The 25,334-nt window shown below is 37.7% G+C and overlaps 1 protein-coding gene across 3 annotated transcripts in view; it reads right to left on the bottom strand.

Moving 5' to 3' along the window:
* LOC306877789 (DNA-binding protein SATB1-like) overlaps window positions 1-24,290 on the bottom strand; it is a 60,296-nt gene extending 36,006 nt beyond the window's left edge. Inside the window, exons 1-6 of one of the 3 annotated variants that reach the window (XM_079429763.1) lie at window positions 15,153-15,842; window positions 13,807-14,045; window positions 10,955-11,131; window positions 8,995-9,121; window positions 7,446-7,569; window positions 1,705-1,816 (exon numbers count right to left, since the gene is read on the bottom strand). In XM_079429763.1, the coding sequence (XP_079285889.1) occupies window positions 1,705-1,816; window positions 7,446-7,569; window positions 8,995-9,121; window positions 10,955-11,131; window positions 13,807-14,017 (751 nt within the window). In that variant the 5' untranslated portion in view covers window positions 14,018-14,045; window positions 15,153-15,842. Of the gene's footprint in view, window positions 1-1,704; window positions 1,817-7,445; window positions 7,570-8,994; window positions 9,122-10,954; window positions 11,132-13,806; window positions 14,046-15,152; window positions 15,843-24,108 lie in introns of those variants that run through there. The other 2 variants (XM_079429764.1, XM_079429765.1) reach the window with 2 other exon arrangements.
* Window positions 24,291-25,334: the final 1,044 nt, after the last annotated feature.

The following is a 25,334-nucleotide window of genomic DNA, read 5'->3' on the forward strand; positions in this document are numbered from 1 at the left end:
AGGTAGACAAAGACAGAGATAAACAGAAAGACAGATATACATATATAGACAGAGTGTAATCGCAACCTCTGCGGTTGAAAAATCGTGTTTTCATATCGCAATATTATCGCAAATGCAATTAATCGCTCAGCCCTACTAATCTATCTGACTATTCGTCTCTCGATCGATTTCTCTCTGTCTGTGTATGTCTCTGTGTCTATATATGTATATACGCGAGAGCAAAGAGGTGTGTTCGACTTAAAGATCGGTCGGTGTATGACATTAAAGAACGACGAGAGAAAGCATAAGGAGACGTCCGCTCTCTTATAGCTCTCGCAGAACTTTGATGACACACAGTGATCGGTCTAGCAGCGCTGCTTCAAGAGGAAGCATCAAGCGCATGTTACAGTGTTGCCAAGTCTGCGGTTTGCCTCCAAAAATGTGATATTTACAGTAGACCTGAAATGCGAATCTTACCAGGGGAACCCCTCCAAAACATTTGTATTTTACCCCCTGGAATGCGTTTACTGTTAAAGTTTTACCGGTGGACCCCCCTCGAAACACAATTGCCCTTGTTTTGAGTAGCAATTGGGCGGGTTTTGTTGTGAAAACCTGGCAACCGTGGCACGCTACATGTGGAAATGTTTGAAAGCGTATATATGAATGTAGCCTACTTCAAAACTGCACATGGAAATTACTCAAGCAGTAACAGTGTTACGGTGCATTTCATTGAAGATTTCGACCTTCAGATAATATAGGCTATATAATAATGTAATATATATATATATATATATATATATTTTTTATTTAAAGTCTGTCTAAAGTTAACAGACAGTGTTTAAAAAGTGCAATCACCATGTTTACATGTGTTTATTACAGTGACTTTGAATTAATTACCTAAATACTGAGTGTGGTAAAGCAACAGATTTATTTTTATATTTCTGCAATCTACTTTAGTTTGTGTGATTTGCTACTGACTTTCATATTAATGTTTACACCAGGCTTATTTGTCAGTGCTTTATATGGTCATAATTATTACATGCTTACAAGGCTGGAAGTTCAACAAATCAGTCAATATACTACTGTGATGTAGTTGTTAAATAAAAATGTCATTCATATCAATTCATGCATCACCTAATTGCATCATAACATATAGGCCTGGCCTACAGAAAAGAACATTTAGGTTTAATCGATCTAATATTGTGTTGGTCATACTATACAATGATTTATTGCTTGTCTTTGTTAAAACAGAACATAAAGAGTTTTGCATTTTAAATCGCAATATTGGTAAAAAAAAAAAAAAAAAAAAAAAAAAAAAAAAAATCGCAATTAGATTATTTTCCAAAAATCGTTCAGCCCTAATAGATAGACAGGCAGATATAGACAGAGACAGATAGGGAGCTATAAACAGATGGTCAGACAGACAGAGGGACAGTCAGATAGATCGACAGAGAGACTGTCGGATTGACAGACAGATAGACAAATAGATAGGCAAATAGACAGATAGATAAGCAGATATAGATAAATAGATAGACAGACAGACAGATATACATGGATGGAGAGACAGACAGATAAATAGTCAACAAAAAGGCAGATATACCAAGACGGATAGAGACAGACAAAAAGACAGATAAATGATAGACAAATAGTCAATAGACAGACAGACAGATCTCTTTCTTTAGATAGATGAGATTATGATTCATTTTCGTTTAGCATTCTGCTTACCTATCATGTCTTTTGTCTTCTTGAAATGTTTATACCAGCGTCCGAATTCTTGACACTTTGCCGCAGACACATTTGCATAGTAAGTGCTGTTCACAATTGAAGAAATCATACTCTGCAAGACAAAATTGTATGCGCTTTTTAAAATGTATGTTTACTCACAGTACAATAACAAAGTCTGTCAAGAAATCCTCTCAGCATTAGATGTATCACAGTGTCATATCTTGATCCAAAAAACATATACAATGCGATTCATGCACAATTTTTGTTTCTGCAGTAATATAAACTAAAAAAAATACATGTCCCTTTAACAAATGCCACAGAATATGAAAGCGGATGCATCCAGGAGGCTCTGTGAGGCAGACAGCAAAGCAGATGATGCTTTGGGGATTTCTGCCCTATATGAATGCAACTCATATTCGCAATCTGTTTTCACAGCCGGAGTTGCATGTTGAGACCACACAACGAGTTCACGTCTCCTCGCTGCCCTATCAGCAGGCTTCCTATTCATCTCCTCTGCTTTTTTCTTCTTCTATTTTAATACATTCCACTCCAAAAAAAATGTAAAATAAAAAAGCTGAGATTCTTTTTCATTAAACCCAACACTTAACACCTTAATAGCCCTGGGCTACATAGCACAGAAATTGTTTTGATTGTTATAAATATTCAAAAGATGAAACCATCTGTTTTTAAATTACAGGTATGGCAGCTTTATCATTTTTATAACATGAGCACTTGGGGACTCGGAGGTGGGGAGGAGGGGGGCTTTGCGGCTTACAATAGAGTTTGAGTTTATGGATAACTTCAGCATTCCCGTTTCCAAATGCTCCGATGCATCTTGAAGACCTAGAGATGCACTCTCAGAATGAAGGCTCTTCAGCGCCAGTAACGCATCTCTTTTCAAGAACCATTTTCCCTCTGAAGGGTTCTTGATGTGACTATAAGCTTCTTTGGAGATTTGTTTTTGATGTAAGATTATAGGTTGGTGTATGAACTGTTTTTCTTCAAAATCATATATGGACTTCTATGATATACGGACTTTAAAACGTTTTCTTATGACATTATAGTATGGACTTTAAAAAGGCTCTTCTATGACATCATATTCAATTTAAAATAGCTTTTCTATGACATCTAGAACTTAACAATGGTCTCTATGACATCACACGGAACTTAGAAGCATTTGCTTATTGCATAATATGGCAATGTAAACTGTTCTTCCATGATTCTTCTGTTCTCCCATATATAGAGAGTTGGCATCATACAGAAATACATCTAAAAATGCTCTTCTATGACATCATATGGAACATTTGCTTATTGCATAATGTGGAAATTTAAACCGTTCATATGAAGATTGAAAAAGGAATTTAAAAATGCTCCTCTATGACATCACACGGAATTCTAAATTGTTCTTAAATGACATATGGACATTTACATTGTTCACCCTTAACATCGTATGGTACACAGCCTGATGAAAACGGAGCCTTTTTAAGTTCCATATAATGCTTTAGGAGAACTAGGGCACTACATGGATATTTTAAAAGGTCCTCCAACAGCATCAGGCAGAAAAATTATTTTGGAAACTTTTTCCACCACGAACAGCTGCACAGTTCAGCAGGACCAGCCAGACGAGGGTTAACCACTCACCAAAGCACACATCTCTGTGTATGCTTGAGAAGGACTATTAACCTTTACTGCCAAAGCTTGCGCTGCTGTACAAATGAAAAGTGTACAATGGTATCCAAGACGAGCAGAAGACCCTCTCCAAAAGCAAGGGCGGAATATGAAAGCGCACAGTGCCATGCTGATAGAAGGCCAGGTTCAAACCGCACATCTGAAGGCCAACTGGCGTTTTAAAATGCCACGGCTTCTTTTATCGCTGATCTGAAACAACAGCCAGGATGGAAGGAAGCTTACAAACAAAACCATCGACTAACAACAGAAGAGAAATTAAATTACCAAGATTTCATGAGTCATCAAAGATCTGTTTGAGATCTGATGTGAGTCAGACGCTCATACTGGGTACAGTTGACACAGATGTTGAGGAAAGCTCCGTTCATTAATCACTCGTCTCAAACTCCCGAGACCCATCCACCACGCTGATAAACACCTCAGCGTACCAAACGCCAGGAGCCATCAACAGGTAATGGGACAAGCCTCTTCAAAAGATAGGCTTATCGGTGCGCCCAGGAAGTCGGTCACGCTGTTATCGACCTGAACCATCTATTTGGCTTTCCGTCACGGGAGAGTCTCATGAAAACGCTCCATATCTAGCCAGGCACTCACTGTTTGTACTTCCTTCTTACGTGCCATCTTTTAGACTCCCTGTGGCGAGACTGTTCGCATTGTGTTGGAGAGGTGGATTAATTCCCCCTCCTTTTCATTTTTTTCTTTAAAAATGTCTTAATTACAGCTTCTTTTTCGTCCATTGCATGAGAAAGGGGAGAAAGCCCATGTCAAACCCGAGCAAAGATGGCATTTGACAGCTATTTGCTGCTATGCAACTACACAGCTGCTCTTTCAGGGTCGCGGGGTGGGTGGGGAGCTCCATTGTTGCGGTCGTCTGAGGGGACACAGGGGTTAAGTTTGATCACAGGGAAACATACGTGTGCTGAAAGACGGCTGATGAGCGGGAGGGGCCCCGCACAAACCTGGACGAGCAATTTACTTTTCTCCTTTCTCTAGCATTGCACAAAAAAAAAACCGTCTGATGCTAAAAACAATATCCAAGAACTAGGAATGTGTCAGCTGGTCAATAACTGAAGTCAACTGGTGGGGTATTATTTTTTATAATTGTTATTATATATTTGTATATAGTTTAATTTGTATAGCACAGCACTTGCTCAATTAAACCTTGCCATGACTAATATATATTTATAATATTTTTTAATATTAAAACAAATGTTTAATTTTTACACAACTTTACACTTTCTAGGTTGCTCAATTGATCCATGATGCTGCTAAAAAAAACATTTTTGTTTGTTATTAATAAAATTTAAATAAATGTTTAATTTGTATAGCATGGCATTTAAGAGAGGATGGATTTTATTTTTAAAAGTAAATAAATAATTACGGAATTACTTAAAAAAAAAAAAAAAAAAAAAAAACATTTGGCATGTTGACTTCCTGAGAAAGTTTTAGCGTTTAAGTTGCTAAATTAATCCGTATGTGTATGTGTGTATACACACACACACACAGATTCTAAAATGTCAATGTATATATCAATATCAACGCAAATATAAACATCAGATATAAAGATAATATTATGATATTTTATTATTATATTATAATATAATATTATGTCTGTTTTGTAATACTATCATATATATTATGAGAACTGCTAAATATCATAAACTTAACATGTTTAACTTGAATAGTGCCTTTACAGAGCTCACTTTTTTTCAGTAATAACACAATAACTGGAAAATGTATAGTCATGGGAAAGCACATGCCTGCATGCATAACATCAATGCATTTAGCCTTTTTTTTTTTCTTTGGTCATTTGGCCATTTTCTCAGCTTCTCACACAATGAGTGTTGCGTTAAAGTCAAATGAAAACTACTTCAACATTGGAAAACACATCACGACCCCTGATTCAGTTAAACTCTGTCGGACTTGCTAGCTTTACTAAGAAAAATGTCTGGTTGGTGTATGACAGTCCATCTAATCAACATAGACATAAGGCTTCCTTTAAGAATGACTAGCCAACTAGTCATACACAAAGTTCACCAACTACACTAGAATGAACGGCTCCTGTTAGAGTGTAACTTAAACATGCAAAGCATCTTTGGGAAAAATGCATTCACAATCCCCATCCATTCTGGCCTAATTCTCCTTCTGATTCTCAATTCATTAACCTTTTCAAGAGCAGGGATTACCGTTCGGAGTATCAAGACATCGCTAATCCTATAAAAGTTGGCCTTCGTTCTTAAATCGGCCTGATCTCTCCAACTCTTCCTGTTCAACAGCAAGACTGTTCACCTAAATAAAAAGGTCACCTCTACTAGGTTACCCATCAAAGACGACCCTAACACAGACGAGGCATCCTGTTCTAACTGGAGAAGCAACGACTAAAATTAGCGAAAGACACTCCTCCTTCACGCCAGCGAGAGTAATCAGAAATAACAAAAGCAGAAAACTCCCCCCTCCCCCGAAAATTGCAGCACACGCTTACGGGCCGCCCAGCCTACAGCAAGCGAGCTGTGAGCGGACTCTAATTCAGTGTAAGCACCGGGCCGCTGCTCAGTGGGAATAGCTCACATATGGACTGTAAACAGAGTGATTAGAGAGATGTGGAGCGGCCCAGCCCCTGCGCTGCCTGAACAGCACCCTGGGACTCTTTACATCACCACACACACGCACACACCTGCAGGTAAAGAACGGGCTTCCCTGAGACGAAAAATAGACTGCGATTGCGCCAACACACGGGCTGAAACACTCGCATTTCCTTAAAATACATTGTGGTTTTAAGGGTGAATCTCATGGAAACATGCCCAGGTCACATTTCACTGCAAAATCGAGAGGGATAAATCGTAAAAAAGCATTATTTGCAATAATATTAAGCAGATTTTCCCCCTCAAATTCTCATTGGTGTAATAGTCTTGATGTTTTATGCTTCACTTTCTTCCTGATTATTCGCAAAGCTGATTCTGGTGAGATTTTTATTACGATAATACAGTATTTTTTTTATTATATAACACTTTTTAAATCAGCATAAATAAAGACAAATACAGTATAAATACTCAAAACTAGTACTATCATGCTGTATAAATACTTTATTTTAAAAAAGAATGTTTAGTTTTAAAATAAATAGTTAAGTCACATCAAAATTAAGCCTATTTCTAGGACCAATACTTTAAGCAATTCTAATTACTGTAATAGTCTGGATGTTTTACATCGCACTTTTATTACACTTTTTAAAATCAGCATAATTAAATACAAATTCAGTATAAAGACTCCAAAACAACACTATCATGCTGTATCAATACTTTAAGGATTTATTTTAATATTAAAAAAAATATTATTTTAATATTAAATTCACAAAACTAAAGTCCAATTTTAGGACCAAAAAAGGTTTACATTATTTTCACCAAAATTAAGCTGTTTCCCCCCCTCAAATTCTCATTACTGTAAATGTCTAGATGTTTTAGGTCTTGCTTTTTTTTCTCTAATTATTCTGAAGTATTTCCGATGAGATTATGATGGTCATTTTTAGAATCAAAAGATTATCATGGTGTATAAATACACTTCAAATATTTTATTTTAAAACATGATATTTAAGTTTTAATATATATATTTCAAATATATCAAATAAATATATATATTTTTTGCATTATGGTAATAGGAACGTGAGCTGCAACTGACATAAATATGCAGTAAAAAATAATGCAAAAAAATTATTCTTAACATAGGCTTAATTTTCTATAAGCAACCATAATTCTTTCCACAGAAGGTTAAAACACGACATGTTGACAGGTTTTGTGAGATTCACCCATAACAGTTCACAGCTTGTAATGCATTATCAAGATCATTGTGGTTCGCCCATTGTTTACCCAACAATACTCTCATTCACAACGGCTAGCACTGCTGCAACAGCATCAAAATAAAGTGCATTAATCTACAGGGATGACAATGGCTATTGATTTGGATTTCTATGGCAATTCTGTCCATTTCCACTCTATCAAACTCTGGGCATTTGAAAAGGGACACTTGCAATCTTGGCAACTAGACATGGAAGGCTCCAGCACCTGTGATAAGGGACATTCTTTTGCCAGAGAGCTCTGGTTCATGTCTTTGAGTAACTCCTTGAGCGCATTTCTTACTGTAGAGTGGGTCCACTGCTCTGGAGGAAGGTCTTCCAGTTTAGGACAACTGCAGGAAGGGATAGAACAAGAGAGAGATGGAAAAGGGAAACAAAAGAGAGAGAGAGAGAGAGAGAGAGAGAGGACAGTGAGCACTGGGCTTTGCTTTCCTGCTGCAAGCGTCCCTCTAAGACAGACAGATTTCATTTGGCGCATGAAGCAGATGCATCTGGAGTCTCTCTCCTCTCTCTCTCTCTTCTGATTGTTCTGATTAGTTAATTACTTTATACAACACATCTGCTGTATTGATGCATGAATTATACATCAGCTGCATGTGGCAACTATTATTTCACGTTACTTCTACCTTCCTGCCTTAATGTGCTTGCTAAAACAATATAAGGTGTTTCCATCTAGATTTCGATGCTAGGTGCATTAAAAAGGACCAGCATCCACTATCATCTAAATACTTTATGTAAAAGAAAAAAAATCCAGTATTTAGAACATTTATGCATATGTGTTGGGGTAAAAAATACACCATCAAATCAACGGAGAAAACACAGCTGCATTCAGGGTGTCATTAATGAACGCTTGTTCAATAGGATGCAATAAACGGCAAGCTGCCAAGAAAATATCTCAACACTCCATGCAAAAAAAAAAAAAAAAAAAAAGAAACAGAGATGTTCAGCACCAGCATGCGATGAAAATTAAAGCGTCATTTCTGCGCCACTAGTGTGACAAAACGGAAGTGCAAAAACAATGACTGTTTCCAAACAGTCTGCAATCGATCCGACAAACAGATTTGACTAACTAGTTCAATGAGCGACTCTGTTTGTTTGACCAATGGCAGACAGGGAAACCTGTTTGGTAACACTGATGGAACACTAAACTGTAAACATATTACAATGATATACAGTCATTATTATTGTTTTGTATGTGTGTGTACATATGGGCATATATCCCTGTATATACATTCATTTTGAATGAAACATTAATTAAAAATATACAAAACAAAAATAGGAAATATTTATAAATAAGTGCCATAGTATTTGTTTAAAAAGCTTTAAAGAAAATCAAATTTTTTATTGTACGATTCATACTTCAATGTAAATAAATGGCTCTTTATGGTAAAAGAAGCCGACGCTGCAAGTAAAAATGACTTAAATTAATAATTAAATATTGATGGTTTCATAGTTCTTTCATAGTCTCTTCAGGAGTAATTGGATGAGCGGTAGTACTGCTGTAATGTGCAATTAACACGTCCATGTTTGCACATAGACACACACACACACACACAAAAGGAGAGACTGGATCCGGCACACCTTAAAGTGTGAGACAGCCACACAGCCTCTGGAGACGACACAGAGACAGAGACAGAGACAGACAGATGTACATGGATGTCTACAGAAAAAGGAAGAGGTGTGTCTGTGTGTGGCTTGTGGGAAAAACAGCACTGTATGTGGCGGCACTGTGGGTACAGTACATGGGAAACACTGACCTGTGTAGCTGGATTTTCAGCGTGACCACATGGTACACATCCTGTAACATGTCCGCCACTGTGGCATCGGGTGCATCTGTCACGTAGGAAAGAGGCACGGGGTTCCACTTGCCCACCTGAATCAGACCTGCGGTGAGGCGACACCATTTACCACAGACAGACACTCACACGACAGCACACGGTAATCAAGGACTGCACATTTGCACACAAAAAAGGCAGCTACCATACTTTTCTAAGTACTATTTGATAACCATATTCATGCACCATGCTTCTAAATAGTCATTTGTATAGTAGCATACTTCAAAGAATACCATGGTATAACCATCACAGTGATGTCCGTTTTGAGTTTTCACTCAAAATCTTGTGAATTGCCTACATAGGCAGGATTTATAGCAATCTCCTTTTGCAGGCAGCAACACTTGCATCTTTTGTGGACAACGCAATCTCATAATGCATGGCGACAGGGTTAATTAAAAAGAGTATCCAAGATGGCAAGCGAAATGAGAGAAATGTTGGTTATAAAAACACAAGGCTGAAATATAATTAAGATTGACAATTTAAACTAATATTTGTGTATATATATTGTTATTATAAAACACTGTAAAGTTTTTAAAAGCTTTTGAAATAGGTTCATATAGACTGCATTTATTTGATCAAAATTACAGTAAAATCAGTAATATTGTGAAATATGATTGTAATTTAAAATGACTGTTTTCTGTGTGAACGTGTTTTTAAATTTAATTTATTCCTGTGGCACAATACTGAATTTTCAGCATCATTACTCCAGTCTTACTCTCCAGTTCTTAGCAATGCATATTACTAATTAAAAATTAAGTTTTGATATATTTACAGTAGGAAATTTACAAAATATCTTAATGGAACATGATCTTTACTTAATGTCCTAATGAATTTGGCATAAAAGAAAAATCAATCATTTTGAACCATGCGATGTATTTTTGGCTTTTGCTAGAAATATACCCCAGCGACTTAAGACTGCTTTTGTGCTCCAGGGTCACATATGCTGATTTGCAGCTCAAGACATATTTAATATTATATTCAGTGTTGAAAACAGTTGTCCTGCTTCATATTCTTGTTGAAACTGATACTTTTTCAGATATTTGAACTAGAAATCTTTTGTAACATTATACATGTCTTTACTGTCACTTTTCATCAACTTAATTCATCCTTGCTGAATAACGGTATTAACTTCTCAACATTTGAGCAGTACCGATTTATGAATATCACATTAACTTAATCACATGTTATAAGGCCAAACTGTACTGAAATCAATTTGTTGAGTCTTTTGTGAATAGCTCTATTTGAATGGTACATATGTATACTGCCCACAAGGTCTTAAAACAGTCATGGTCTTTCTAAAGTTTATTTTTATGGTAATACCATGGTATTTTTTTATACAGGGTTGCAAAATAGCATTCTTTAAAAAAAAATATTGCTCGACCATATGTTGTCTGTCTAAACGGGTAACAGAAAAAAAAACAAGATCCAGAAGATCCAAAGAAAAAAGAAATTATGATAGACAGCCTGCAATAAATTACAGGCTGAAGGCTACGGCTCTTAAAATAGCCCCCAACTCCATAAAGCAAGCAATTAGAAACCGCAGGCCCACCTCCACACTCGTTCCCATTGAGAAAAGTGTGATTACAGAGAGCAGGAGGTGCACCTGTGTGTTCCTGCCTCTACCCACAACCCCCCTGACCTCGGCATCAGGTCAGCCCGAGCAGAAGCATGCATGCACTACCAGAACACACCCAACAAATCACTCCAAAAATATCTCTGTTTAGCCTCCAAAAATATACGAGCATCTGCCTGGCGTTTTATGACTCATGATTCTGATCTAATGGCAAAAAAAAAAAAAACACATGCACATTCTGGATAAATAGGTATGGCCGTGTACCATGTGTCTGTACGCCATGTTTAGGATGATTAAAATGCACCGTACCTTTAGCCTGTGCAGCCGAACTGTGCGAGTAGCCCAGGGAGAGGAGGGCCATCTCGATTAGCTGGTTGAAGAGCATGTCCTTCCTGACCAGAACGAACTCAGCATGTTCCTCTTTGCTGTCAAACTCGATGGGGCTCTCGTAGTGCTCCACCACACAAAACACTGGCAGCATGTTACCTATCAGAAACAAGAGAACAAGCTTTACACCGCTGCATAGAGAGCGTGCAACACAACAGGGAGATGCCAAAATGCCACAGATTTTCAACAACAGTGTTGCATATTCGGCCGAAAATGCAAATGTAAAGTATATTCAAACAGAAAATAAAGTTGTTTTTAATAATAGCACAATGCTATGTGCTTGCTAATCCTTACCATATAGGCAGTAGGAATAATAATGACATTGGCATTTGCATGCAACCACCAATAACACCACCTTATATGAATTTAGGGGTGCTGATTCCAAAAACAGTACCCTTTTCAGTATCCTATTTTCTCACAAAATTATGCATTTTGTAGCATTTTTGCTTTTGACAAGCATTTGTGAAGAAGGTGAAGAAGTCTTCTATTATCCCTCAATTAGCAGAAAACCCACCACAATGACACAATTCCTGTCTTCATCAACTGTTTGTTCCATTATCAGCTGATTTTCACACGCATGGCATTATTTATTTCTAATTCTGATTTCAAGGTTAGTGACAGGACCAGTGACACAATGCAAAATGCAAACATGAGTCAGATGAAAATGACAGATTTCGTGAAAAGCTTATTTATTCATAAACTTATGTTTTCTGACATTGAATGGAGTATTTGAAAATATGTTTCACTCATTTGAAGATTTTAAGTTGAATGATACATTAAGAATGTTCTGTCATTAAAACTGAAACTTTATGCATGAAATAGAATCTTTTGTAACATTATACATTTATTTACTGTCACTTCTAATCAATTTAAGGCATCCTTGCTGAATAAAGGTATTCATTTCATAAAACAAAACTATTTTAACAGTAACAAAGTACTTTAACGTTCTTTGACTGAGTATTTGAGCATATTTTTCAACTTGTAAGCCAAATTATACATTTTAAATTCTACATTTTGCCATTAAAAGCAAAACTTGACATTTTACTTTTGAAAATTGCATTAAAGCAAATACATTTATAATTTGAAAAAAAACTTATTTTGTGAAACACAAAAGGCTTTAAAAAAGTTTTATTAATCAAATTAGGTAATTTTTTCAGCAAATCAGCTGAAATTATTATTTTTTATGCAAGGCTGTGTTATCAATTGTCTATCATTCACTGTAACGGTGTTACAATAAAGCAGCATTGTAACATGCATAATTAGATCAGTACGCAGAACAAGCGGAGACGACGTCAACAAAACAGCTCTGCTATTTAAACGTGTTAGCACACTAAAAGGTTAGAACTCATCGCGGCTTTAGCGCTTTATTTATTGTTAAGGTGCTCAAATCACATTAGAATACTTCTTCAGGCAGATCTCAGTACCCTTCCCATGATGCTGTGCAGTGGCTCCCAATGCACCGTATAGCCTTGAGGTTTACGAGTCTGTGTAAACAGTGTGCCTCTATCAGAAAAAAAAAAAAAAAAAAAAAAACGAAGAAGCTCCATCCAAAGCTGTCATGTGTTCGGGTTTACTGTGCAAATATCACATAATACCAGCCAGCTGCAACACTGCGGTGATGAAATTTCAGGAACTTCATGATCTCTTGGACCCAGGATCTTTATTTTTAAAGGGTTTAATACAGGCTAGGGGTAATATCAACGCCGTCTATCCGGGGCAATCGTAATAAATCATATTTCTGCTCCTCGCGGTCGCAGTTTCCTAAGAATGCCACCGTTTTCTGGAAAACAATCAATAAATAGGGTAATCATAAGCAGATGCCAGGGAATGTGCTGAATCGAAGCTTTTCCATTTTTAATAGATAAAGATCTAACAATAAAGACTGCTGTGTCGGTTCATTTCGGGATCAATACACGCTTTGTTCCCAGAGAGCTGAGAAAAGCCCATGGTAAATATTATTCAGCTGAAACAATGAATACAGTAGCTTCCAAAGTTCAGCAAGCACTCAGCAAAAGTTCACTTTTTGCCATAAATAATAATAACGGTTACTCAGAGAGCTATAGAATGCGCGAACATGAACAACTGACGCTAGTTGTTGTAGCTAAAACGTTTTCCCTTTAATTGTACACTGCAGATATATAAAATGCGCAAACTACTTTGCATAATTTTACTCATGATTTAACCAGATGCCTGATATAAGGGTCCTAACCGTCCATGGCCACAACATAAAATGGGACATTTTGACGGTCAGTTGGGTTTCTGCCTGATTAAATATCTGGTAGCCCCACCCATTGTGAAATGTCACTGGTCCAAATTTGGATGGACAGACAAATTGCTTCTCACTAAAATCAATTCCATTCTAGTTAGGACACACACTATTAGAAATAAAGGTTCCATATGGGTTTTTATCTAGCGATGTAAAAAATATTTTTTAGTTCCCCAAAGAAACTTGAACCTTTTTCCACTATAAAAGACCTTTTGTGGAATGGTGGAATTTTAAGTACATTACGGTACATTTTTTAAGTTTCTTTACTGGCATTGATGGTTCCATGAAGCACCTTTAGCATCCATGGAAACTTTCAAACGCACAAAAAGTTCTTTGAAAAAAGGCTCTTCAGATATTTAAAATGTTCTTCAAACTTTAAAAAAAATGGTTCTATTAAAAACTGTTGACTGAAAGGTTCTTTGGGAAACAAATAATCCTTTTTCTATTGCACCACAGTGAAACCCCCCTTTATTTTTAAGAACGCAGTGGTGAGAAAAAGCAAACTCACCTCTCTTGTGGCAGGCCTTCAGATGATGCCCAGGGGGTTTGAAGTGCACTCCGGAGAGTTTCGCCCCAGTGCTACCTAGACGAGACCTGCCCAGCGGGCTTCCGTTCTGTTCCAGGCGGGCCATTTTGGCTGGAGGGGCCTTGGAGTCGTTCAGATTGTTGACCATCTCACAGTTCTCCTTCCCCTGGCATGTTTCGCTGAGATGCTCCATGGTTCTCAGCACCACTGCTCACTGTCACCTGAAGGGAAAAATAACAAGAAAAGCAGCAGCGTCAGGACAGCTGGATGATCAAGTGCCATAAAATAAACATCGTAAACTTTTTTCACCCAATTATAAAGATTACTGAACCTAAAAAAACAATGAAATTGCAACATAAACTCCGTCTCTTCCATGTAGACTGAAATGTCAAATCAAGCCTAATGTTACATGGCATTTACAATGTTTCATGCAACGATCACATTCCCATTCCTAAGAGCATGTATTATGTATGTCTAACCCACTGCAGAATCCCATGTGGAGAGCAAACAAGCCGGTTTTTGTACAGTCGCATTAATGAGCAGAGGAGTCCACTTCAGTGATCAGCGCACCGTACAATGAACCTTTCCATACAAGAGAGACAGGCTGTGAAATATTTAGCAGATCAGATCTCTTGGTATAAAACTGAAATACCCTGAATTCCTGATTGAAGTGAAGACATGCAACTGTTTTGGTTGTAACTGTTTGTACTTAATGACACCCAAAAAAAAGTTTCCCTAAAATGCCAAAGCAAAAGAACGGCCTCGGATTATCTAAGATTACCAGAAAAGGGACTTGCACCTTGTCTCAACATTGCATTCACAGCGATAAAGGAACATTGCACCAGACACCATGACAGACGGGGTTAGATTTCATCAAACAGGCCAAACAAGACATCAGACATGCAACAATGAATTCCACAGCACTGAATACCAGATGAACTTATGTGACTTCATTTAAAAACCAATAAAACAGGAATAGAGGATATATATATATATATATAAAAAAGATGAACTCTGTGCACTTATATGTGAATGGAAACACTCGAATATAGTGCTATCTTAAAAACATATATTTCTACTTCTCCAGACCCTTAAAATGCATTGCTGTAACCTAATGCAGGTTGATTGAGGCATATAACACATATATTACTACATAATGTACAGGTTGCATTGTGTTTTAGGTGCATAACATAGAATTAAACGATTAAAAATTTCTAGTGTGCATACAGAAATATATGTTCTCTTTTTTAAGATTTAACAAATAAAAGAGAATATTTAAAAATAATTAAAACCATTCAATAAAACAAATAACACAAGCTTGAACTCACCACTTTAAGAAGAACATATAAAAGGAGCTGTGGATGAACAGCGACTTCAAGTTTTGGCAGGAGGAGCACAAACTTCACTCGAATATCAGTTTTATGTCAGCTATTCTATTCTGAAACATAGAAAACTTCCAGATCGTCCACGCCAAAACCTAACATCAAGCGCTATGCCAAGAATTACAGCGCATGATACATGAAGAACCATATAGACGAAGCGCAAAGTACTTTAAAATGTGATGAGAGCTAAAAACCGTAGTCGCATGCAATCAAGCCGAAATGCAACGATCTCCGGTGAGTCTAGAGTTCAATAGAGTTTACGATCACATCCACCGTCCGTTTGTGCGCAGAATAACCTTTAAAAATAAAAGTAACCGCCAGCGTCCCCTACACATCCCATTGAGCTTCAACAATACGCGCCTATAGGAACAGAAGCGTTCGTGAATCGCCTCTCATCTGGCCAAACAACAGCACGAAGCCCCAGCGACCTGCCGTCTCATCTCGAGCCGATCTGCGGATCCAAAGCAGCTTTAAAAGTGCGCGATACACTTTCGAACGTCGAATGAAACATCAAAGCATCCGAACATTCCTGACGCACGTCAGCGCTACATTGTATCTTCCGCTTGTTACATTAGTAACATTGGCGCTCGGTCCTTTTCTTTCTGTTTCCCTTCTGTCTCTCTCTCTCTCCGTCTCTCTCTCTCTCTGTCCCCATTAAATTATGAGTTGCATCGGCTCATCCCTCCCTCTCCGCGCTGCCTGCCGCTTCTCCTCATCTCTAAACCTCCTAAACGACGCGATTGAAGACGGATTTCTGCTGCTCCCGCGTCTGTCGCTGTCCTGGAGGAGGATGGACGCGAAAATAAAGTAAAAGTGCCGGAGAACGAGGATGATGATGGTGGATTTACGCCTGCACGCGCGCAGGAATTTTTAATCAGCTTGATTAGAGTGAGGCGGTTCTGCATTTATTACTGAATCTACACACACATATCCTGTACACACACATACAGGATGCACAGGCACCGAACAGCACAATAAAATCGCTTTGTCACAAAATAAACGATCTTTTTTTGTGAGCGTGTGCATTTTGATCCCGATGGTGTGTGTTGAGATGTTAATGATGAGTTGATCAGCAGAATCGGGGGAAGGAAGCAAACGCGAATGATCGTTTGAACGAGTGTGATGATATTATTTTGACGCGGTTCTGTTTTAAAAAGTTGCAAAAGAGCCTCAAGAGTACAATATTTCTTATAGCAAAAGGACACGCCATCTGTCAGTGATGCCGGTGCATGACACACACACATATGTGCAGGTGACAACAAACAACCAACCCTGAACACACACACACACACACACACACACACACACACACAGAGAGAGAGAGAGAGAGATCTAATTTATGCAAATATGATAGAATAATAAATTAATGCACACTAATTTAAAAAATGTTTACAGCGTGATTATTTTTCAGAAAATGCAGTAAAAATTTAAAACGTGCATTTTATAAAATAGTATCAATAAAAAAGATTTTTGATGCATTTGATGAATGAATTATTAAACTAAAACTCTCAATTATTTTGAAATCATTCCCAGCCTTATTTGATTTTAAAAATATGTCCACTGCAATAAAAGAAAATAATTATTGCAGAGGCATTATATGCTATGGAATGAATATTATCATAAATAAAAACACAGTCATGCAGAAACATGTGCAAGGGTCAAATTTAATCACTCATGGTTTGGAAATAACACCACATCCTGACTGGTTAAAATGACGTTCAACGATCTGTATACCGTGTTTAGGATTTCAACATTGTATTGAATGTATAAATAAATAAGTATACCAGTAATAAGTAAATGCACACACACACACACACACACATTCAAAAAGTTTAAAAACCTGGATGCTTTGTTTCTGCTACTGTATGTTATCATAATGCCAAGTGAGAGTGAAATATATTGTTTATTTATTATTTTTTTAAAAAGAAGATGAGTTTTAAAGGTAACCAAGCACATGCCCATGTCAGTATCAACAATTATAATGACTAATGGGCCCAATAATGAATTATAGTGAAGACAGTAAAATGTGTTTTTAAAAGCATGAGTGTGAAACATGTATAGACATGTAACTGAAGGTGATAAATCCATATGAAATCAGCAGAAATGCTGAACTAGAACACTAAGTATCACTGCTGTTAAAAACAGGAAACGAAGAGCGATGACCAAAAAAGGTGGATGCATTTCAAGGGATCGCAAAATACGTTTATCGATTCAACACAGGTTAATGATTGTTAATGTATGTTTTTAATGTCACATACGAATGCGACATATGTGATATGCCATTCGTACAAAGCTAAACACGTTTCCGGCGTTGATGTGAAATTGCACTGAGCTTGTTTTTGCTATCTTGAGATGTTAGTCCTTGTGCAACACATTGGGTGGCGCAGCAGCTACAGCAACGCTCTAGATTAGGCCGAAACTAATATAGCCAACTTTATATCAAAAACAATGGCTCTTTTACACAAGACATATTCAGTATTTCAATGCAAAATGTAAAAACATGAAACTATTTCAATCAGATCTGATGCTTCAAATTGTCAATCATAGCAAATAATATGACATATATCATCTGGTTTTAGCTGGTGCATTTCTGCTCCCAAAATCCATCATTGGCTCTAAAAGGCTATTCCAAAATCACAAACGGATTGTGCAGTTGCATCGGTCCACTCTTATTTCCACAGTCAAATAGAAACACGGGCTGGGCGCAGTAGTAAGCGGAGCATGGCCGCCATGTTGACGTGCTGTGGCTGCAGTCTCCTCTGCACTCGTACAAGAGCATCACACAATTTCTGCCGGCCTTGCCAGGAGGGTCCTGATGCTGCCAACAGGTGCAGACACTGCCAAGAGCCCTGGCACACACACACCGCCCAACAACACCAACTCTGACATACAGAAGGGCATGCAGATTCACAGAGCAGAAATGATTTGATCAACTGTGGTTATAATTCAGCTCTCTTTAAAGAAGGGTAAACACAATTAAAGAGTTGAAAATGCCAATATTTGTAGCATACTCCGAGCAAACACTAATGAATACTAATATGCTAGTGCTTTAAAAAAAAGAAAATAATAATAAACAAATAGACAAATGTACAATGCAGAACAAAAGCAATGCATAAACAATACTGCAAAAATGTCCTGTACTGCCTCATCTGACACGTTTACTGGTGAAACAGTTTATTTAGCCATACTAACATAAATAATACAACATATTTTATCTAAGCATTTTTGGGAATTCAAATTTGAGACGCAAGCTTAATTTGATGTCAGTTTATACTTATTTAAATTACATAACTTAGAGTTCTTTTAAAAAAAAAGTTAAAATACAATTTTAATTTTAAAATTAATTTAAAAAAAAGCAAAAATTCACCTTTTTCCCATTTTATAGCATCCTAAAGATATAGCGTTGTTTATTTTGCCTTTTTCCATGAACATATTGTTTATCCTGGAATATGATAATTTGATGTTAAATTATATTGACATGAAAAATTTGGCCATATTTAAATGACATAATTTAACAGGGTTTTTCTGCAAAAAAAAAAAAAAAAAAATGTAGTTTTTAATTCTGACTACATTTAAAAAATAATAATAATTCATAATTTTAAAAAAAAGTTAAAAAAATAAAAATAATTAAATTAAATTCATAATTTCTTCAGCACTGTTAATACATAAAAAAAGTCTGAGGATTTTAACACTTTTTTTCCCCTATTTTATTGCATCCTAGGATGTTGCATTGCTTATTTAGCTGCACTGGAGGCAGTTTATCTCTCGGCACATTTCACTAGCGCTATTCTGACTGCTCGCACGCGTAGGTGTTGTTTAGTCTATGTGCTTGCCACTTCCGCAATGTTAAATGTGCATTAACAAGATTATTTGAGGTAGTGTTATAAATCAGAGCCAAGAGCATCTCGGCAGTTTGATAACATAAACAGCATGGGGTAGAGTCATCAGTGCCCACCACATACCGAACAGAGACACTGAATCAATGCAGAGGCAAATGGGCAGTATACAAATCTCCATTAGATGCATTCAAAACAAACATTTCCTGGAAACACGAAAACGTGGAACTCATTACAATCTCTAAATATTGGTGGCTGGCACATTTTTAGACAGAATAGAGGAGCTGTGTTACTCGAGAACATTAATACAGTAGTTTGCAGTTGACTGTGCACGACTCGCATGATTGTAAGTGTATTAAATAATAAAAATAACCTGCAGTTATAGACTTATGTGCGTGAGGGGAGTCTAACTCCATCACTTTATATGTGCAGGCTAATTATTTAATGCATGCAGTGGCATAAAGCGATGCAGCACAGTGAACAGTCATTTCTGTCTAGTGCACACTGTGTTGTTGAACCTCTAGTGTGCACTGTAAAAGTCCCCCTGTGGCTTGCTCGCATCTGAACACCTGCCAAATAAAGTGCACGAGACTTTCAAATCAGTGAAAGCCTGCGAGAGGCTCAAGTCCGGCTGCAAACAAGTGAACGACAACAAAAAGATCCTGCTCTTTGAATCTCCCTCAGGAATCCGTATTAATTATTTAAAAACAATTACTCCCTCCGAGCGCAAGAGAGGCTCTTTATCGGCTCATCGCTTGTTTATTCCCCGCTTTTATCGAATTATAAAACAAATCCGTCATCTAACGATCAAGCGAGATCAGTTTCAAGGCCTGGGAAATTACTTTTCTGTCACTGCAGTGGGGCAGCATCACATGATCGAATAATTAGCCCTCTAATTTCTGCCTCGTGGATTGCGACGTATCAACAATTAATAGAGTTAAAGCGACAGGGAGAGAAAACCGCTGTGAAGCTCTTTTCTGTCCGAGCTTTGCTGAGATGCAATGCGTGAGCCCACGCAGATACTGCGCCTGCAGAAGTTTTAGCAGAATTGCAACGCCCGTCATTCACAAAGTTTTACGCGTCTCCACATTTTGGCTCGTTTTTATTATGCTTTCAGCTTTCAAAATGAGTGCAGTACTCTCACTTGCAGCATTTAACACACATTTCTAAAGATATTCCCGCAAAATGAGTGCAGGAAATGCAATCAAGTCTTCTTTCTGCAGTAAAGCATGCACTGAAAGACAGCACTCTTGAAAATAAACCTTTCCATTGCACAAAAACACCTTTTTGGAAACTTTATTTTGAAAAATGCACGGTGCCGACGCCAAGGTCATCGTGTTCAAATCTTACAGGGAACACGCACATGCATATGCACTGAGAAAATGTACCTTTTAAATTATGCATAAAAGCATATGGCGAGTATATAAATGCAAACTTGAACCGTCCCATCAGAGGCCTGATGACAATGGGCAGGATTTGCAGTTTTATCAATATACTTCTTCCTTCTCTTTCAGTGTTTCTCTATATGTGTGTGCACGAGAAATCAAAAGCAACAATTGAAAGCCCTTGCTTCTTTTCAGTTGACTACACTGTAAAGGCAAAGATTTGCATGGTGTTAATCTGCGTCCCTCCAAATCTCTATAAGTGCATGTGTGTGCGTTTGCACTGTAAAAGAGAGTATCTTCTTTAATTGTTTGTTGCAAGTACGTGGGTGGGTATTAAAACCCTGATCTTTTGCAGTATGTGCATTCCTCTGATACATACTGCTTTCTTTGTGTTGCCTTACCAGAACAAAGGATTCGAGAAAACCTACACAGATCGGATAACGACAAGCATAGAAATAGCAGACAATAATGTGAGATCAAAACATATGGAGTGTCTAAATTTAGGTTATGCGAAATTTAAAAAGGTTTAAGGTGGAACTAAGTGCATATTTCAAATTGTATTAGTGATGGTGCTCCGGAGAATGATTATATTGCTCTTCTGATTTTACACAAATGTCATTTAGCCTAAGCATGACTAAATCGACATGACGCACTTTTGACGCTTTGTCCTCTGAAAAGATCCGGCACCGATTCTCAAAACCTGATAAAAGGAGGCAAACACGTAAATATATATATATAAAAAAAAATACAAAAAAAAGAGACAGAGAGATAGCGCTTGAGGAATCAAATGCGAGACAAGATGAGGATTTTAGCACGAGCATCAAATCGCTGCTGATATATGCAAATCATCTCGGGAAAAAGTTGGAAAACGATGCTAAATTATTCTCGAGTTGCATGTGATCGTCTACCGTTTTACTTGTTTGACTCAGAGCCCAAGTATGCACAAACAATCATTAATTTTCCTTTCTTCTTTTTTTCCCAAACTGGTTTGAGCTTGTCATCAAAAGTCTCTGATTCATTGTTACCTTTCCGTACTATTAGAAATCATAACAGCTCTTTCCAAACAGGGTGGAATCTCCAAGCAGCCACATATTAAAAAACGAGACAGACCTCTTATTTGCTGGCGACAGTCTAATAAATGCATACTCTGGCAGCTAAACAGGTATTTACCGTGCTCTAACCACAAGTATAATTCTTCTCTTTGCTGAGCTGTTATTTCAGCCTAGCGTTCATTACCGCCGTGGTAAAGACGATTAATGGTTTTACCCCAGAAATCACTCTTGACTTCACTGTACATGAATCAGACACAGACCAACCAAGACGTTCTTCATCTGGGAGGCGAGGAATTTTAGGTTGCACCTCGATTGCTGTCACTTACAACAGGACAAATCATGGGAGACGGAGTGGAAATAATTCATCAAGGACGAGTTGCCTTGATTATACTCTCAGGTGCACGCTGAAAATAACCGATGCACCGCGCCGGATAATTGGTCTCAAAGGGTCGGGAGGGCGACCGGGGGTGCGCTTCTCCCTGACAAAGATGCAACTCTGTGTCTCGACGTTAAGAGGCGAGAAGTTGCGTTATCAAGGGTTTAGAGAGCGGTTTGACCTTTCTGACCCCCAAATTGAAGGCCACTTGCAGTGCAAGGAGCTGAACGATATCACCTTCTCTCTCAGAAGCTACTCTGACTTCCTGTTGTTATTTGCTGCTCGAGGATGTGCTACGCATTTAGGGCCTAACTGACAGCATTGATCATAGCAGACGTGTGTGCTACTATCATTTTTAACACACGTCTGTATGCCGTAGTGTCTTTGTTATTTACGGTCCATCCGAGCGTGCCACACTATGCCACTGCGCTGAGATTTGGGACAGAGATATCGGTGCAGATGATGAATCAGCCTCGGTTATCATATCAGGGTGAGTATCTGAACAACAACAACCAGCCGTGGAAATGGGGTTAGGTGATGCCAATAAAAAAAAATGCAAAAAATTGGTTATCGACTTTCAAGTCGAGATCAAGGGGACCCACACGGTTTCACATCAGCAGACTGTACATTAACGTGACACCGTGGAGAAGATGTCAGAATGAAACAAGTGAAGAATAATAGCATAATAGCAGCGACTTTGATGTCAAACAGCACTTACAAGAAGCAAACCTGACGCTGGCAGGAAAAGCTCACAAGCTCTATTCTGAGAAACACTGACCAGATCAACCGCACTAATTCTCCCCCAGATAACTAGCAATCTCAAGAAGAATAACCTCGTTTTTACCACATTGACCTGTTAATGAGGAATCAGATATACTGTGCACTACAAATGAGATTGCAAAAAGTGTGCCAGTCACACAAAAAAATAATATTCCAGGCCTGCACTTATTACTCTCCTCGATTGAATTCCATATGATCAATAAATTATCACCGATTAATTCATTACATGCACGTCATTTTGCACTGCAACAAATATCATTTGTGGACAGCACCTTGCCCACGAGTGATGAACATCATGCACTTCCTACAACTGCTCTCTGCTCTTCATCAACATACCAAAGTGAAACATAATAATAGTAATGTACGGTCGCTACCCATAACCATAACAGTAATGTACATACATTTAAATGCAATATTTAATGAACCACTTTGTAATATAATTTATTCTATCACACCCCATATAATTGCCAATTAAGAGCGGTAGATATGAATTAAAAGCACAGAGATGCATATATTTTTATATTTTATTTGTGCAAAGTGCCTAAATGCAAGCATTTCAGGTCAGAAATGAGGAAATGTATTAATCTCAGTTGTGAAAGATTATTTTTAGTGCTGAGCTGCTGAACACACACTGATTATTAGTACTTTCCCTAAAGCAGTCTGATATTTTAAAGAAATTGAAATGAGTGCAAAAGAATAGATATTCTGACTAACGTGCATTTGACAACCCCTTAATATGATTATTTCTGCATTATGTACATTAATTTCCCTAAATGTCATTCTTCGCAAATGTGTGTCTGCATCTTAACTCCCTAAAGTCATATCTGTCGCCTTTTTTCTTTGCATATAAATGTATATCAACCTTTCTCATGTTTACAAGTGCAAAATGTCACACTTAGTTGCACGGGGTCCTGACCACTACATCCTCCTATTAAAACTGAGACGTAAAGTTTTACATCACACCAGAAAGAGAAAACAGCCTGATGTGATTCTCCGCAGGCTGACAGTCAGTTTAATTTAGAAACATTTAGTCATATTAGTCATTTTATTTAGGAGCATGTCTGCCTCGACTCCATAAAATTAGATTTTTTTCTTTATTTTTTTTTATATTTAGATCTTGTGCACAAGTGTAAATGCAATAGGTTTGTGCTTTTATATTCTGAACTTGTATGGTTAATAATTGCATTTGTCAAGTCACTATCTAATATGAACTTCTTTTTTTAAAATCTATATTTAGAGATTTACAATCAATATGCAGTGCATAAAATAACTGGATGTTTAAAAGAGGAATAGAAGAAAATCAGTTGCATCTGAACGTATGCATGAATGATTTTTCCTCCCTCGCTGTCAATTGTTTATCTATTGACAAGACAGGACAGCAAACAGATCTGACTGGTCGTTAAATATACAGCAGCTCTGCGTTCGGAGCAGATGCTCAGAGACATCCGAGAAAGAAAAGAAATACGACAATACCTTAAAGAAGTTAGCAATCTCCGCGAAAGCGCTCGTTTTCCATCCAAAAGTTGAGAAGGCTCGTTTAACTTCGTCCCGACGTTGAGAGATCCAAAGCCGGCGCGCGTCCGCAGCTCTGCTCGCTGATGGAGATTGAGATGTCCCTGCGCGTACCGCTGAAGTTGGGAGCGCACGGACTGCGCGCAACGTGGGCTGCGATGCGGGATAGAAGCGCAAGAGAAGGGGGAGGGTTCGAGCTCGATGAGAGGGGTGTCAGGTAAACGAACAGCCCCTCCCCGTCGACATAAGACGATCTGCCAGCTGTGGCGCACCGCGTCTTCTTGCCCCACTTTGATTTTTGGAGCGGCGCGTCTCCATGCGCGCTCTCCAGGGACTCATCCACTTTCACACTCAGCCATTCTCATATTTACACACCACATGTTAAAAATTGTCAAGAAGGAGGACTGTATAAAATTATTTAAAACTTGCCATCCGCAGCCACGATGTGTTTACACTTTAGTCATTTGATTTCATGTGCGACTTCACACACACTCGCGGATCTTATTACGGGATCACAAGAAAGCATTTGATTTTTAAAGCTTGTTTATAGATTAATACATTTTCAATTACGCGCGTGTGAGATTAAAATACAAATGAATATAGAGAGAACACAATCGTGTGAAGAGGTAAATGCGCATTTGATGCGGATGTTAATATATTCCATACCCTATATTATTTAATAATAATGATCATATAATCATGTTTTCACTTCAGTGTAGGTTAATTTCTAAAGTTTGCATATAATAGAATTCTCGCTCATTTCTGTCCGAGTGCTGATTTAGGAGTTTAGGAGATTGTTGTCCGTTTTAATCATTCAATATAGATACACACTAAAGCGGCAATTTATGCCATAAAGTTGTAATTCGTAGCACAAATTTAAAGACGTTTTATAACCTACTACTTAAATTTTCTCTCATTAAAACAATTATTTTAATATTTAATCCTGTTCTCCAGTTACTAACAGTGGCAGATATTGATTTAAAACACAACCACCTTGCGATAAAAACATCTGGATTTTTTTATTTTAATATTAAATGCGGAAAAAGAAACTATTCAAACTGTTGCTCTGCGGGAGTTTTGCACCAGATATGATGATGAGAATGAATCTATTCAAATGTGAGTCATCCGACCAGAAGCTCACGTTATTAGAAAGCTTTTACACCATAGTTCATTTGGCATAAACATAC

Source organism: Barbus barbus (genome assembly GCF_936440315.1).
Source record: "Barbus barbus genome assembly, chromosome: 12".
NCBI lineage: Eukaryota > Metazoa > Chordata > Actinopteri > Cypriniformes > Cyprinidae > Barbus > Barbus barbus.